The following is a 16462-nucleotide window of genomic DNA, read 5'->3' as shown; positions in this document are numbered from 1 at the left end:
GGGGGAGGGTGACGTGGCTAGACAATTTTGACCATATTAGGGTAAAACGATTCCCAGTCTCCTTCCCTGCGATAGGTATAAAGTTGGAAAGGGGTGTTTTGGCCTTAGAAGTTACTCGTATCTTTTGTACTAAACCAAAAAAGAAGAGCAATGGTAAGTTCTCTCATGAAGTAGATGTCTCAAGGTCAACTCTGTGTCTTTCCTTATAGACAAGTTCTGGAATAGAAGTAGGAGACGACATTCTCGATTCCTACGGTAAAGTAAAAAAGAGAGGTGGGACGAATCTCAGCATATGCAGGATTTCAAAAGCCAAAGACAAAGTAGAGCTTGAAAGAGAAGGAGAAGGTCAGGATTGGGAAACTGTAAGAGCGCTCATTACGACAGAATTTGCCACTGAGCCCATCTTCGTGTTTTATGAGTTCGTCTATGAAAACGCGGAAGGCAATCCTCAGGACAAAGTGGTCTGTATCAATTGGTATGCACAATAATTGTATTTAAATTTATACAAAACTTAGCTCTGTATACCATACAGTGCAAAATTTTCAATTTTGAAGATTTATTGAAGCCTTGAGGATCCATGAAAATTAATTTATCATGGTACAAGATAGCAGACAGTGTAATTTTGCAAAAAATTGAATTTGTGCAAAAAGTGGGCAAATTTACAGCCCACAAAAATTTGTGCTATATGGTATATTATAGAGCGGTTGCTTTGGCATCATTCGTCCAGGGTTTTTTTAATTTTCAGGATTTTTTATATGTTGAACTGTAATATTTAATTGGATTTTATTTTTGTGAATTTTGAAAAAAGGCGTTAAAATTTTTTGGCTGCAAAAGATTGTGGTATATGTACTTGTCTAATTGGGGGCACTTTAATTTAACTTCTCTTTCTCTCTTTAAGGTCCCCTGACTCTGCTGGTATCAAACAAAAAATGCTTCAATCTTCAACATTTGATGCCGTGAAGAAGAAGGTTAACCACACTGGCAAGGTCGTAGAGGCTCATGATGCCGAAGATTTGACGTTTGCAGCTGTAAAGGAGAAATGCGAATCAAAATAAGGACGTGGAGTCACTTCGTCTTATTCTTACCTTGCTTGTTAGTGCTTTTATTAGGATAACTCTCTCTTAGTGAACACTATTAATATTATTACCACTACTGTTACTTGTGATATTAGTATTTTGATATCTGTTGTGGCTCGTGATTTTGTACATGTACTGTACTATTTAACTTCTGTTAAGCATTTTTGTGAATTTTTCTAGTATAATATTAATAATAATAACAATAATAATCCTGAATGTGACATAATATTAGAATAATGATCAACTTTTGGGAGAATTGCCTATTTCCAATAACGTTTCTAAACTTTGAGGTGTAGCTACAGCAACACTCTGAGGCTCCTCCTCTTTTTTGGTTTCTGGCATGGTGGTGGGCGGAGCCTGCATCGTCAGTAAGTGTTTCGGGGGCCGTGGATGTAGAGACGTAGAAAGAAGAGGTGGAGATTTGGGCTGTATCTCTCTAGTTGACTCAGATTCCAAAAATGACACAAACATCTTTGATAACGACACCTACAAATTATCATATAAAAACAAGAAATGAAATTTCATTTGGACTAACTTGTTCATTGGTGGGTGTGTTCGCCAGTGAGTTAAGAGGAGAGGGAGGGCTGGGCCATATATTGGGTAACCACATGGCCTTCCTACCTAAAACCTTAGATAAATGGTAGGGAGAATGGGCATAGAATTAAAGAACACCAGGAAAACTCATTACTCATACTTTTTCAATCTCACTCTGGTCGATATCCAGGACCTTTTGCAAGACATGTACTATCTTATCTCTTTTCTTTATTTCATCTTGCTTTGAGATGTAACTCAGAAAAAGATTCCTTACAAGTTGCCTGTAGATTCAAAGAGAAGGAAAATATGACATTCAAATGAAGCAGTGACCATCATACTTGTCAACGTTAGTGTCTTGGTCACACGAGAGCTGCTCAATCTTTGCCCTACACTTTTTGAGAGTTAGTTGATAACTTTGTACTAAAATAATTAAGAGACAAAGTGCAAGAATGCATTCACATACAGTCGTAAGTGGTCAAAAGCTTACTTTCTGTATTAAGGGATTGTATTGTATCATCTTTCTGTTTCATTTCTAAAAGGAGATGATCGCTCACTGAGGAAGCTGCCATTACATCTTCTCCAGTTGATGACTGCAGAATGATAATAATAATAATAATAATAATAATGTGATAAGGACATGGGAACAACACAGAGACCACAATAACAGTAATAATAATAAATAATAATCAGTCCCTTATACATTGTAATCATAATCATTCTAAAGCTTAAAATAACATTCCAGCCTTCAATCACAAACCTTCTCTTGTTGACAATTCAAAAGTCTCTGGCATTCTTTATTAGCAGTCTCGAGCTCTTCTTGCTTCTTAAGTAACAAGCCTTGTAACTCGTCAAGCTCGTTGCCTCCTTTTTGAAAATGTTCCAGGACCGTTTGGAGGTTGTGCATGGCTGTAATGCTCTGGTCCCTCTCTCTCTGAGTCTCTAAGAGACTCGATTGGAGATGGTCCCTTTCACTTACAACTGCTGCCAGATCATTCTGTAACTGATGATCTTCAAGACTGGAGAAGGAAAGAGAGAGGGAGGGAGGAAAGAGAGAGGGAGGGAGGAAAGAGAGAGGGAGGGAGGAAAGAGAGAGGGAGGGAGGAAAGAGAGAGGGAGGGAGAGAGAGAGAGGGAGGGAGAGAGAGAGAGGGGGGGAGAGAGAAAGAGAGAGCAAAGGGAAGGAGAATAAACAGAAAGTAAGTGTGTGAGAGAGAGAAGGAAGCCTAAAATAAACAAAAGAGCATTAGAGTTTATAACCTTTGTTGGCTAAGTTGTTCATTTACTCTCCCTAGCTCTCTCTCCATCAGTTTCAATTGTTCTTTTAACTGCTCCTCTTGCTCCTTGTTACTCAAGGCCTCCTCCGTGTGGTGTCCTTCTACTTCAATCAAGTGTTCTCTTAGTCGTCCCAAGTCCTTTTCACACTTTGAAAGCTTCGATTGGAGTTCTAGGATTTCCTTTAAATGTGTCTTTTCATTTTCCTGAGTGAGTCAGTAACAATAATAACAATAACAATAATAAAAACAATCAATTTATATGTGTCTGTGTGAGAGTGTGTTAATAGTACAACAGTAAACCAATATTTACCACCTGTTTCTTGTACCAATGAACAACCCAACCATGACATAATATGTACCAGTATATGTACATGTACTTGTATAAATACATGATAAATTATCACTTGACAGGCTAGACAATAATAATTACATGGGGGATTGACTCACTTTGATTCTTTCATTATGTTCCTCTAAAAGTTGATCACGAGAATGAATCAAACCATTCCTTTCTTGAGTCAGTTGTGTAATTATTTCTGATTGTTTCGTGAGCTCTTGCCTCAAAGTGGAAAGACGACTCTCCTCTTCATGGATGGAGGCACTGCTAGTTCCCCTCAACTTTTCTTCTAGTTCTAATATGGCTTGTTTCAAGTCTCCACTTTGTCTTTTGGATTCGATTATCTCTTCATCTTTTTCCCTAATTTCTCTGTCTTTGGCCGTCAGTAACTCTTCCTTCTCTTCTATCTTCAGTCTCGTATTGGACAGCTCTGCTGCCAGTGACGTACATTGTCTTGACAACTCCTCCCTTTCTTGTACTAGTAACTCCATTTCCTCTTCTCTCTTACTCAACAGAGAGGAGAGGCTACCAACTGCCTCCTCTCTCTCCTTCACTGTTTCTCGTAATTCAAACAGCTGCTGATTCAAATGCTCTGACTCAACCTTTAAAATACCATTTCCCTGAATACTGTGTCCTTCCTTCTCCTCTGATTGCTGTAGCAGTTCTTCTTCTCCAGTCAGAGAGAGAGAGGCTGTGTCTCTTTCCTTGTCCCCCAACATGCTTTCATTACTTCCTCCTTCTCCTTCACTCTCAAGTTTGGTTTTCATGCGCTCCAACTCGTTGCTAAGGCTCTGGGTCTCCTCTTCGAATTGTGTTCTCTTGATCTGTAGGCTCTCGATGATCTCCTGATGGGATTTAAAGGAGGTGTGTATATCCGTTATATAAGTGGTCAACCCTCTCTTCTCTTCCTCTATGTTCTTTAACTGGCCTTCCAGCGATAGGTGAACAAGCTCTTTCAAATTAGCAATGGCATCTTTTAGTTCGCCTGTGATAACCTGTGACAAAGAAAAAAAGATGGTGCTTTTATTTCCAGCTTCTATTCCCCTTCCATCTTCACTGTTCACTCTACATGCACATCACATGTATTGACCCTCTCTCTCTCTCTGTCTCTACATTATTTATTCCCAGTAGTAAAGACAGATTCTTTTGACACTTATTTTGACTGCCAGTCATTACAGAGTGACATTCCTTTGCTGAAATATCATAGGAGCAACTCTCTCATAGTGCTATTGGGTGGTGGACCCAGTCAATGTCATCTTGACAATGTGTCACATTTACAAAACAAAGATTCCTCCCTTTACTATATCAATGTTACAGCTGGGGTGTGTAGTGTAGCATTTTGATAAGATGATAACAAGAGCAACAATCAAACATACCCATACAATGTACACACATACTTTTGTATGCATATTGTACTGTATTTGTGAGTGGGTGTATTACAGGTACATGAAAGGGAATGTAAGCATAACACAGCTATTTGTACATATGCATGTGTGTGTGTTTCTGTGTTAGGCAATACCTGGTTCAACTGAAGTTTGTCCATTAGTTGTTTATTTCTTAGTCTAAGTTCTGATAGCTCTGCTTTCACAACTGGCAACTGTTCCTCTTCTACCTGTGAAACTGGAAACTGTACATGTTAATCAATCACACAATCAATAAACAAACCTGTTGTGTGTGTGTGTGAGAGAGAGAGAGAGTGAGAGAGTAAAAATCATCAATTAAAACAATCTGACCTGTGGTTTCCTGGTGCATTATCTCTTGAAGGTTTTCAATTTCCTGTCTGTGTCTGAGATTGACTGCCTGAAGCTGCTGGGCATGGAGCATCTGAAGAGCTGATATATCATGCTCATGTCTTAGTCTCTCTTGCTGTAGGACATCTTCATTAGCAGTAACTGCCTAGAAGGAAGGGAAAAGAGAAAAGGAGAGAGAGGGGGGAGAGGGAGAGAGGGGGGGAGAGAGAGGGAGAGAGAGAGAGGGAGAGAGAGAGAGGGAGAGAGAGAGAGAGGGAGAGAGAGAGAGAGAGAGGGAGAGAGAGAGAGAGAGGGGGGAGAGAGAAAGAGAGAGATATACATGTAAAGAGAGAATGCCAATTAGTGAATAATAAACCTGATGATCTTCAAAACCTGTTCTGCCTCCTTCATTTCCATTCTAAAGAAATGTACACACAATATTACAGTACATAGGGATGGGTATTAAGAGGGTGTCCTTATTAGGGGTGTACATGAATATCAATATCAATGTAGATATATCAATGTATGTTTGTGTAATTAATGAGATGATTAAAGCAGACCAAACAAGGGAAACCAATAAATGTAATCTGACACCAACACATCACATTTACCATACATGTACACACACAGAGTCATCATCCGGTTATCAATGTCAGGCTGTGTACAAATATTCAGAAAATAATACCATGGACTAATGGAAAGTAATACCATGGACTAATGGAGAATAATACCATGGACTAATGGAGAATAATACCATGGACTAATGGAGAATAATACCATGGACTAATGGAAAATAATACCATGGACTAATGGAAAATAATGCCATGGACTAGCTACTATGAATAAGACCTATTGTATTCCATTTTTGTCCTCGTGCTACGGAATGTAGAAAGTTTAAGCCAATCCCATGCACACTTGATATTAGGAAGGCATTAATATTGGATGTTAAGGCAGATTCACACTCACAACTTAAAGTAAGGCAAGGCCTTAGGTTAAGACAGAAAGTGTAATATACAGCACATTATTCCTGTCCTTAATGTAAGTTAACTCTGGCCATTGGCTTATACATGTACATTGTACTTCCTGTCTTAACTTCAGCAATTCTGTGTAGACTGTGAAGAAGTAGTAGAATTATTTCAATTAAATTAAGTACCAATATAAAAACCACCAATTACTTTCAGGCAGACAGCTTTACTACGTAGTTCTACACTTGCCAATAAATCATCCATTACCTCACTCACTCTGTCTTGTGCTAGTTCCTTCCAGTGCTGGCACTCGACTCTAACTCGAGCTAACTCGGACTGGAGCTGCGACAATTTTGACTGTGAGACTTCGAGATACTCGAAATCAGTTTCTTCATTCCAGTCGGCTCCACTCCATTCCAGCCCCTCGCCTGTGCTCGTGTGTGGTGGCACTAAACCAAGAGATAGAGCCCCACCTGCAGTAATTACAATAATTTATTACCTTAAAGCCACTTACTTTTAAGTAGATATATATTGCAATTTGTTAATGGTATAGATTTAGCGTGTACTACTTCTTGCGATTTTGCTCTTTTTAAATTCAATTAATGACTATTAATAAACCTAGCTTATTAATAAATGCGGGTACTACTTTTTGCGATTTTAAAGCCACTCACAAAAAATGCAAAAAATTAGTACTTGCAAATAATAGTGGCTTTAAGGTATGTTAATTACATGTAGAATGTATAATTAACCAATTATTGTTATTGTTATTACTATTGTTGCTATTGTTGTTATTAATAAGCTATTGTTATTTATAATGTTATAATTGTATTTCAATTTTTTTACTTTTTTGTTCAAGAGACGTAAGATTTGAGTCGCTCCGTGTTGCCATCACAATCTTCCTTTGATCGGATTTCATTTCTTTCAGTTGCTCCTTTAGCTTTTCGCCATTTGCCTAACGGGACAATCAGAGCCAAAAATTACTTTCAAACATGTTCAGTTGTGTCTGAACATTCCTTAATTTGATCTGCCATTTTTATAAAACAGTCGGACAGGGTTTCCTGCAGGATGTAGCCTCTTTTTCGTGGATTGTCAAATTGCTCAAAATTTGGGCCAAAGACCCTGTACTACATACAGTACAGGGCTCTTGGCCAAATTTCATCAAAATTTGAAAGAAGAAATTTCTTCATTTTTATAATTTTTTCTGATTTATATACATGTCTTTATCCTATGTTTCAAATTACAACTCATTCCGATCAATTTTGGATTTTTTATGAATTTTTAAAGTTACTCCAAAATCGAGCCAAAGTCCCTGTACTATAGTACAGGATCTTTGGCAAATTTCACCAAAAATGACTAGGAGAGAATTCTCCCTTTTAATAATTTTTTCTGATACACATACATGTTCTTATGTTGTGTATCAAGCTTGAGCTCATTCCAATCAAATTTTAATTTTTTATGAATTTTTAAAGTTGCTGCCAAGGACCAAGAACTATAGCTATTAATCTTTGACTAAATTTTGTCAAAAATGGAAAAAAACAATTCTCCATTCTTATAATTTTTCCAGATACATATACATGCTCTTATTTCATGTAGAAAATTGAGCTGATTCTGATCAAAATTGGATTTTTTATGAATTTATAAAGTTGCTCCAAATGCCATGTACTGTATCGTATTGCTTGTCAGCTCATGCTGTTTAGCTCACTTAGCATGCTTTGTAGGAAACACTGAAGTTATGTTGTTTAGACAAACTGACTGAACAATGCAAAACTCTTCCAATGTCCAACTGTTATTTCATGCTCTGGCAATATTAATATTATATGTATAATGTACATGAACATGTCTACTGCTAAAATCTGGTTCTACACGTAATTCTTTTAACAATAATAATAATAATAATAATAATAATAATAATAATAATAATAATAATATAATTTTAATAATAATCATAGCCCCAGACAATGAATTAAATACCTCTTGTTCTTGTAACAATTTGAGATATTGCTCTTTGTTTGATACAACCTGATACTCAGCAGCTTCCGCTCTTTCTCTATACTCCTCATTGCTCTTCCTCAGCCTCACCAACTACAGCAACATAAATGTCACTACTACTTCATAAACCCATCATACTTCAGTTGTGTATTGACTGGCTTCTTCCTTTAATTGTTCTATCTGCCTTTGTGCTACCTGTAGTTCAGTAACAGGGTCTGTGTGTGCATAGTGAATGGGTAAAAGAGGGATTCGGCGGGTAGGAGTGTTAATATCGATTACCCTCTATCTCTTGGGTGGTCTCGTTCAGTACATCTTTGGTGAATGAGGTTATCTGATCCGTCAATGATGTGAAACTACTTCCACTGAACCACGAGGACATTTTTAAAAGAAAGGAAAAACAAAGCCACGCCCTACATAATTAAACAATCCGAAACTACGGAGATTACGCAATCACCGGATACCTTTTGTTTTCTCCGTAAAACTCGCCTTTAAAAGTGCACGGAAAATATAACGAGATTAATTTTTAACCCCTGAAAGCTGATAGAGTTACCATAGTAACTGGACACCATCATGGCGGATGAAGGCAAAGTAGTCCAAAAGGATGTCCCTGCCCCCAATCCTCGTCTAAACAAGTACTACTGGTTGGTCAATACGGAGGGATTTCCAATCAGCTCTTCAACTTGGGAAAAAATGTGGGATTATGTGATTGTCACTCATCCCCAGGGACACGATGTTGCTGAGTCTATTAGAGGGAAGACCAATAAGAGGGTAAAGGCAGAGGAGTTTATGCTATTTCTATCAGTGACACTCCATTAGGTACCATATCCTAATGCTCCTGTCATACAACCAAGTGCCTCTATACCGTCAAGTCTTTCATCAGTACAGGAATATTTACAAAAATTACAGTACTTATGACTAAAACATTTTCATGGTACTCTCTGTTCTCTCTCTTTTCTTTTTTAGATACAACTACACTGGGATGCAATTCTTTGATGTAAAGAGATACAAGCCTTTATCAAGGTACTTAATAATCCAAACAATAATTATTTATTAAAAACTGCCATTTCAGACTGATGGATATGGCTAAAGATATGATTAAAGAGTCTCTCCCAATCAAATGTCTTGAAGCTGTCATATTGTCCCTCTACTTGACTTCACCTTTAACTTCATTGCAACGGTTTACCATACGATTCAAGTCAAACCATGAAGGAAGGTGCTACAGGTGAATATCACATTATATCAGAGCAATTATCCTTGTGGCTCTATCTTCCTTCTCTTCTCAAAAGACATGTAGTCCTAGGAGTTCATCAAGGTGGTATATATGGATCACTGGGTCTTAGTAGAAGACTCTCACTTATGTATAAACCATTTCACTACAAGGTAATTATGCAAGTTACATTGTAAACCTTCATTTTCAATTATTTTTTGCTGTTACAGTCATTAACTGATTTAATAAAAGACTTCATTGCCTCTTACTCAGAATGTAAATCTTTTTTCTTTTTTGCAGAGCCATTTATCTATTATTTGTTCTGCAGGTAAACATGAACTCCAGTACATTAAATTAGGGTCTCCTGTAATACATGACACTAGAAGCTGTGAGCAAATACAATGGAAGGTAGAAGCAGTCAATCAGCAATTTAAGTTAAATTTGATGCAATTATTTTGTTTTTTTTTTCAGTTTTTAGTAATTTCATTAAAAGATATCGATAGTCCTGCTTCACTTAAGAGAGTGTTGGACAGATACTGCAGAGCAATAAGAACTTTATGAGTTTTGATAATGCAAATTTTTTAATTGCAACAATAATTGCACTCAATAAAAAAACTAATCAAGTGGGTGTGTGCATTAAGGGGCCTGGTCAACCAAAGGTTACAAGAAAAATGGAGGCACAATCCTCTTCTCTGAGGTCTCTCGTAGCGAGAGATTTGCTGATAGAAGAATGGCAGCTTGTAGAGAGATCAGGAGCTACTGTTCCTCCTGCCCTCCAGGAAGACTACTTGGAAGGAGATTGCCTGGTGAGGTTTCACGCCCTTAAACTTCATCTTGAAATGATGGAGAGAGAGAGAGATAGAGAGAGAAAACACTGAGCTTACTTAGTTTTGAAACCTCTGCTATCTTCTCTCCTCTATTTTTCCTCCTCTTAGGTTCACATTGATTGGTTGAGTGCTGCTGTCTCTTCCTCGGTCCCTCTCCCTCACCTCCCTCCTCCTCACTGTCCTCAAATGGCTCACTGGTTGCTCCAGCCTTCCTGTGCAAAGGACCCAGAGCTACCTTGGAGACGCATACATGTTACATGCTACAGGAAACAGGAGCTGGCAGAGGACAAAGAGGAAGAAACGATGAGGTACAGTTACATGTACACATTAATTTGTTGTTTACATGTACATGAAACTCCAATATTCTTTATTTATTATGGTTGTTATTGCTTCTCTCTCTTTCCCCCAGGTTCCTTGTTCCTAGGAATGACTTCTCAGTCGATAGTCTTCACACGTTTCTCACCACAGTCTCTCAAGAGGTCACGCTTTCCTCGTGGAGGAAATTGACTGAAAAACTTGATAAATCATCTACTAATGATACAGCAACACCCAACAAGAAGAAGAACAGATCAAGCACATTAACCTCTGTAAGGGGAGAGAGAGAGAGAGAGAAGAGTTTTTTGTTATTTATTGTTTTGCTTTCTCTTTCACTATGTAGTCATTTGTTTCTCAACTGGTGAAGGAGATTTACAACAGGGAGTTAAGGCAGATCCATCCCATTCAGAAAGAGAAGAAAGAAGAGAGACAGACATCATCCTCAAGCAAATCTGGGTCCCCGCCTCTCGTGAGCAGCGAGAACGAAGGAGTAGGGAGCGGGCGAGAGACCCTCTCTACTCTTATAGCTGCCCTAGAGTCTGAAAAAGCCTTTTACTTCCTGTACAAGTATCAGAGGTTCTCTCTCTTTGATTGCGTAGTCCATAGCCCGGCCATGCTAGAGAATTCTACTAAACGACCTTTATTCATCCTCTATCAGCTCCTCTATATGCTCTCATACTGTCATTCCAAGGGGCTGACACTTGGTGGGGATATTAATCTTAGAAATGTCTACGTTGATGGGAGACTCTGGATTCAGTATTACCTTCCTCCCTCCTCTTTAGTCTCTGCTAAGGAAGGACAAGGAGCAGATGCTGTTGATAATGTATTGCCTAAAGCCACACCCACTTTACAATCAACGCCCACTCAAAAGATTAATGTCAAAGAGTCCAGTGAGAGTGTTCTTCCTCCTCCTCCTCTTACGCTCAGTGAAGCTGTTACTAAATGGCGTTCGGGTCAACTCTCAAATTTCGATTATATAATGATCCTTAATTATCATTGTGGGCGGAGACTGGGAGACCCCAACAATCACCCGATCTTCCCGTGGGTTACCGACTTCAGCCACAAGAATGGTAACATGAGGGACCTTACGGCCTCTAAGCACCGCCTTGCCAAAGGAGAGAGACAGCTTGACTTTACCTACCAGTCAGCACAAGAGGAGCTACGTCGCTTAAACTCTTACACTCTCGGATCAGTCATACCTCATCATATTGGTGACATTGCTTCAGACGTCACGTATTACGTCTATTTAGCTCGGAGGACTCCTAAAGAGGTACTAACGGACAGGGTGAGACCGAGGTGGGTCCCTGAAGAGTATCCGTCATCAATTTCAAAGCTGTACGAGTGGACACCAGACGAGTGCATACCTGAGTTTTATACAAACCCGGAGATATTCCGCTCCATACACGAAGACCTGCCTGATCTGGGGGTCCCTGGGTGGGTCTCGTCTCCCGAGGAACTCGTTACTTATCATCGCCAGGTCCTAGAGAGTGACAGCATCTCCAGTCAGCTCCATCACTGGTTTGATCTGGTCTTTGGGTATAAGCTGGTGGGAGACTCCGCTGTTAAAGCTAAGAATGTCTATCTCTCGCTTGTGGATGGTCACTCGACTCCAAAGACTAACGGAATAGTCCAGCTGTTTCGCTCGGCCCATCCCAAGCGAACACAGACTAGCTCAGCCCCTCTTGTAGTCTCCCAGTGGCAGCATTACCTTAGCATGAGCTCACTTCTCTCTCTCACCACTTTCGATATCAGCCCTGGCAACAGTGCCACGCCCCCTAGCAATGAGGAGAAAGGAGAAAAGACCCTGGCGTCTATACTAGACAATGGGAGCCTCCGTCATAAGAAATCTAATTCAGTCGGTGGCCTGTTGGATGACGGATCTTTTGAGCATGTGGGGTATCCCAACACTGATAACACAGTCGCAGACTCTGTATATTATAATGGGGGGTTTTACGATATTGGGGTTCTCACTCAGACCCCTTCTAAGGGGGCAGTGACTGGGCGTGGGACCGAGAATCTCGGGATGACTGGTTCTGATGTCCCTGGTGGTAAACCTGGTCTCTTGAGGATACTAAGGTCACGTAATAAGCCGATAGCCACTGACACCACCGAGCTCTTTGAGTGGCAGTACAGCAACATTGCAGTCCAGGACAACACTGCACCTCTTCTTACTCTTACTCAAGCCGAGGAGGTGTCTCATTTCTTGTCAAAGTCTTGTAAATGCACTGGACCGACCGACCTCGGGCAATGGAAGGAAGAGGATCTACTGGTGCTTCAGGTGAGTCTTACTCTCTCTCTCTCTCTCTCTCTCTCTCTACTGTTGTACTTTCTTTTTATTATAATTATTACATACTTTTTAATATTAATTTAGTTAGAAATTTTGCTGATAAAAATTGGGTATTTTGTAAAAAGTGGCTAGAAGAGAATTCTCCTTTTTATTTTTTTCTGATACATATACAATTTTTTATGTTACATAGAAAGTTTGAGCTGATTCCGATCAAAATTGGATTTTGGCTCTGTTGCAGTTTGTGTCCTTTATACATGCAGTTGCTCCAAACTTTGAAAAAGATACTAGTACCAGGATACATGCATGTATTTTGTAGAATTATTGGCTAGGAGAGAATTCACCATTTTATTGTTAAATACATTGCAGGACACCAAAAACGACTACCCAATACACAAGCAGCTACAGAGACTCATGGAAGACTACGAGAAAGGCCACACCTCTTGCTCCTCCCATTCCTTCAGTGAGAGGGTCCTACTGGACATTGCTGCTGTGGGTTGTGTGGCACTTGAGCTCTCCTGCAATAAGTACTTGAGATCAACCCTACCTATTGGAGGGTCCCTTCCCGCCAGATATAAAATACTCAGACGATTATTGAATAATGAGCAGCTACATATACCATAGTAAGACTAACTGTGTGTGCACTCTACTGTAGCCTTCTCAATTTTCAAATAGTTACCTCAATTATAACTGGAAATACATGTATAAAATTATAATTATAACTGCAAATATAATTATACAATTTTGTGTTAATAGAGCAAAATTAATTTTAGCATCAAAATTTTTACAGTAAAATTTATAACTCCAGTTTTACAGCAATACAGTATTGCATTTTTTTATTTTATCTTTTTTCTCTCTCCAGTCCTCTTCAGTCTTTTACTGATCTGTTGTTTGTTGGTTCTGGTAGTAGAGGAGACTCCCTTGTTCCACAGATGATCCCGTCTTTAACATCAACCAGTCTCATTCAGCAGTTCCTCCCCCTCCTTTCCTTCCCTCCTTACTTTGAGCCTCTCTATAAGACCCTCTCGGAATTTGAGACTCGCTCGAAAGCCGTCGGCCTTGCCACACCCCCAATCAAACCCAAACACTCTGAGGGTAAAGAGCTGCCCCGCCCACAAGAGACGGGGGATGTCATAACCTACATTGCGAGTCAATTAGACGAGATATTGCCTCAGTTGGATCAAGACGGGATACATCTCTTCATGCTCCACGTTTTCCCACTTTTTGAGAATCCGTCAAGCGTATTTGAGTCGATATTCAATCTGTTTGACAAGATGGCTGCCTACGTTGGTCTCAGAGCAATGAGACAGGTACTTTTGCCGTGCTTTCTTTATGCTTTTGACACGTTTGAAAAACCCTCCGATAACTGCCGACTCCTAAGCCGGGGCATGGCCCAAAGCATCATAACTCATTTCGGTCTTAAGATATTTCTCTCGCGTTTCGTCGGTTGCATAATTGAAGCACTACTGGAGCCATTCACTAAAAGAGTAGGTGGGAATAAAGACAAGCTAAACACTCCGGCCTCCGATCAAAAACAGCAACAGAGTTTGAGTCGATTATCAAGCAACATAACACAGCAGAACATGGTTAGTCTCTCTACCATAAACTGGGAGGATTCTCCTAATCCAAGTGAGGATGAGGATGGGTACGACAGTGATGAGAACTACCCAGAGACGTCAATACTGGTCTCCAATGCTCCAGTCACATCAATGCTGGCCATGCTCTCTGATATAGAGCAAAGTAAGGAATATAATCAGCTACCACCTGAGGGGGAGAAAGAAGGAGAGACAGAACTTGATAATGAAGGGAAGATGAGAGATCCTCCTCCTCCTCTTTTCGCTGTATCCAGTTCACCTCTCTCGTCTCCTCCTCTAATTAAAGAGCAGCCCTCAGTTCCCACAGACAGTATCACTAGCACTGCCTCAGCTAATAATGAAGAGGAGCCACTATCTCCTATTAATCCTCTTGTTCCCATGGTAACCAATGGGGACTCTCCTCTCTTACCCTCGTCTGGAGAGAGGGGAGGGCCTGGTCTGCCATTACTTCTCTCAAATGAGTCAGTTGATGAGAGAGAAGTTGATGTAGCTGATCCTCTAGGGGAGGAAACCAGTCAAACGACTCCTCAAATGTTGGCCATTTCCTCTCGTATCTCTGAGGTTGCCTCTGATTGCCTCATTTGGTTGCTATGGAGACTCGGACCTCTTCTCTCTACTAAACACATCATTAGACCACTGCTGGACAACCTTCACAAGTAAGAGAGTACATGTACATGTACATCTAATACATGTACATGTGCAGGCTTCCATACCAGTTTTATTATTATTATTGTTATTATCACTACTGTTGTTGTTATTGTTATTGTTATTATAATTTTAATAATAATGATAATTTTATTTTTTTTCTCTTAGATGCTTTGCTCCAATATGTAAATCAGGTCACAGTGCCTGTACCAGGTATGTACTGAGTGTGCTGTCATCAATGGTCCAGTATTATGGAGAGGATGTCATACTTCACCTTTACATTCCTTTCATCAAGAAACAGGTAATGAACCAGACTCCACCACACATTATAAATAATAATGATTATTGATACATGTACATGTAGCCAATTGATGTAAAAGCATAAATTAAATAGACAATTATGACTTTTTGATGATGACATTGCTTTAAAGTTGACATAAAATTGTTCAAATTTTAACTAAAGTACATGTACTGTAGATGAGTTTTCACTTCAAAGTTTAGCTATTACCATTGTCTTTACTTGTAGGTTGCTTTCTTGAGTAAGAGGACATTGCTCTCAATAAAGGCTGAGTCAGGAGTGGCTGCCTCTGTTGCCCTCCTTGAGATGTGTGTCCTTAAAACAGGCAACCCTGATGTTGTATTTAGCTTCATGCCTGACGTGTCCAGTAATTACTTCAAGCCTCTCTTTGAGGTACTCTCCTCCAAGTCCCTTGCCTTTCCTAACGGTCGTGAGGCTCGGGTAGCCATATGTCACTCGGCAGTTGAGCTCCTTAAGAAGATTTGCGAGGAATTAGGACGACCGCGGTCCAGCGAAGTCCTAATGGACGCTCTCCAGTCGTTCTTTAATTGCTATAGCACGGCCCATAACAAGAAGGAGGAGTCTAGTATACTGACACCAGTAGAGGGTTACTTTACCGAAGAGAAGGGAGAGTACCCCGTGGGTACTGCCCCTTTCCCTCACCCTCCACTCTCTGAGAACCCAACTGCAGTAGAGGAAGTCATGGCAACCTTTAGTCCCAGCATGGTGCACTGTGCTTACGTTGAGTTCTGTAAGCTCATTGGTCAGATATCGCTTAGCAACCACATTCGTAATAAAGGCGTCATAGACGAGCTTCACGCCATTTTCTCTGGAGGAGGAGAGAATGAGAAAGGAGGAGAGGGTAGCCTAGACTATTCTAACCTACCACTACTCGGTTTAACTGATGTTGATTCTCTGAGTAGCTCAGACAGCACTACAGCTGGGGAGACTAACCTTGACCTTCCCTATCAGTTGGGGCCGGCTATAGCTCTACAGGGTAGGTGTGGCTTAGGACCAGACTCTGTCTCTTTTGGTCAGTCCTCCTGGTTTGTTGATCCGGTTGGAGAGGAGGGAGGAAGGGGAGGGGAAGGAGGTGGGGTTGATACTGTTGATGGTGCTATTAAGCCTTCCACTCAGCTGCTCTCCACTCCTGTTGGTTTTGCATCAGCATTACGTAACACTCTCTCGTCTAGTGGGTTGCAGCCTAGGGGTTCTCTGAGTGATGTTGGGGGTGTGGTATCATTGGGTAAGGTAGAGGCTAGTCCCGGGATTGGGCCAGTGTCAAGGCGTGGGTCTGTGCTTTTTGATGCTAAGTTTGGTACTGCTCCTGCATCTCCTGGGGCTGCTGATGGTACTGGAGGCTCTGTGGGTATTCAAACTACAGACACAA

General features: G+C 40.3%; 4 protein-coding genes across 6 annotated transcripts in view; 3 read left to right on the top strand and 1 right to left on the bottom strand.

The window, feature by feature from the left end:
- LOC100635868 (cofilin-like) lies at positions 1–1307 on the top strand. Its single transcript, XM_003388437.3, has 3 exons — positions 1–153; positions 210–475; positions 899–1307. The coding sequence occupies exons 1-3, from the start codon at positions 151–153 to the stop codon at positions 1053–1055; spliced, it is 426 nt and encodes a 141-aa protein (XP_003388485.1). The 5' UTR covers positions 1–150; the 3' UTR covers positions 1056–1307.
- On the bottom strand, positions 1174–8374 carry LOC109584096 (thyroid receptor-interacting protein 11-like). Of its 2 annotated transcripts, none has more exons than XM_019999683.1 (16): positions 8181–8374; positions 8040–8116; positions 7884–7994; positions 6756–6864; positions 6180–6385; positions 5324–5365; positions 4951–5113; positions 4737–4837; positions 3331–4212; positions 2867–3087; positions 2368–2626; positions 2098–2200; positions 1949–2030; positions 1771–1891; positions 1612–1704; positions 1174–1562 (listed from the first exon to the last, which is right to left on the bottom strand). In XM_019999683.1, exons 1-16 carry the CDS (start codon positions 8278–8280, stop codon positions 1317–1319), a joined length of 2916 nt encoding a protein of 971 aa, XP_019855242.1. In that variant the 5' UTR covers positions 8281–8374; the 3' UTR covers positions 1174–1316. The 2 variants fall into 2 exon arrangements, with proteins under 2 accessions (XP_019855242.1, XP_019855243.1); XM_019999684.1 differs by having other exon boundaries at positions 6189–6385.
- Positions 8375–8450: 76 nt separating this feature from the next.
- LOC100635742 (vasohibin-1-like) lies at positions 8451–9723 on the top strand. 2 transcript variants are annotated; one of them, XM_019999690.1, is made up of 8 exons: positions 8451–8669; positions 8718–8806; positions 8865–8921; positions 8971–9123; positions 9188–9281; positions 9339–9384; positions 9437–9516; positions 9580–9723. In XM_019999690.1, the coding sequence occupies exons 1-8, from the start codon at positions 8472–8474 to the stop codon at positions 9667–9669; spliced, it is 807 nt and encodes a 268-aa protein (XP_019855249.1). In that variant the 5' UTR covers positions 8451–8471; the 3' UTR covers positions 9670–9723. The 2 variants fall into 2 exon arrangements, with proteins under 2 accessions (XP_019855249.1, XP_003388484.1); XM_003388436.2 differs by having other exon boundaries at positions 8453–8669; positions 8718–8780.
- Positions 9724–9739: 16 nt separating this feature from the next.
- The window catches only part of LOC105313679 (WD repeat-containing protein 81), a 13583-nt gene continuing 6860 nt past the window's right edge, over positions 9740–16462 (top strand). The window contains exons 1-8 of the mRNA XM_019999681.1: positions 9740–9914; positions 10044–10243; positions 10345–10522; positions 10594–12528; positions 12904–13157; positions 13397–14785; positions 14943–15075; positions 15301–16461. Of these exons, the coding sequence (XP_019855240.1) occupies positions 9780–9914; positions 10044–10243; positions 10345–10522; positions 10594–12528; positions 12904–13157; positions 13397–14785; positions 14943–15075; positions 15301–16461 (5385 nt within the window). The 5' untranslated portion in view covers positions 9740–9779. The remainder of the gene's footprint in view (positions 9915–10043; positions 10244–10344; positions 10523–10593; positions 12529–12903; positions 13158–13396; positions 14786–14942; positions 15076–15300; position 16462) is intronic.

This window comes from Amphimedon queenslandica, unplaced genomic scaffold (genome assembly GCF_000090795.2).
Source record: "Amphimedon queenslandica unplaced genomic scaffold, v1.1 AMPQUscaffold_13248, whole genome shotgun sequence".
Taxonomy (NCBI): domain Eukaryota; kingdom Metazoa; phylum Porifera; class Demospongiae; order Haplosclerida; family Niphatidae; genus Amphimedon; species Amphimedon queenslandica.
Note: the sequence above shows the minus strand (reverse complement) of the source record. Positions and strands in the feature narration are given on the sequence as shown.

Bases quoted from the DNA above. Each gene is read 5' to 3' on its own strand.
- LOC100635742 (XM_019999690.1), top strand. From the start codon at position 8,472: ATGGCGGATGAAGGCAAAGTAGTCCAAAAGGATGTCCCTGCCCCCAAT. The intron at 8,670-8,717 runs GTAAAGGCAGAG...ACACTCCATTAG, and splicing joins GAGGGAAGACCAATAAGAGG to GTACCATATCCTAATGCTCC. The intron at 9,385-9,436 runs GTAAATCTTTTT...TTTGTTCTGCAG, and splicing joins CATTGCCTCTTACTCAGAAT to GTAAACATGAACTCCAGTAC.
- LOC100635868 (XM_003388437.3), top strand. The intron at 476-898 runs GTATGCACAATA...TCTCTCTTTAAG, and splicing joins AAAGTGGTCTGTATCAATTG to GTCCCCTGACTCTGCTGGTA.
- LOC109584096 (XM_019999683.1), bottom strand. From the start codon at position 8,280: ATGTCCTCGTGGTTCAGTGGAAGTAGTTTCACATCATTGACGGATCAG. The intron at 3,088-3,330 runs GTGAGTCAATCC...TGACTCACTCAG, and splicing joins AACATAATGAAAGAATCAAA to GAAAATGAAAAGACACATTT. The intron at 2,627-2,866 runs GTTATAAACTCT...TTCCTTCTCCAG, and splicing joins GAACAACTTAGCCAACAAAG to TCTTGAAGATCATCAGTTAC.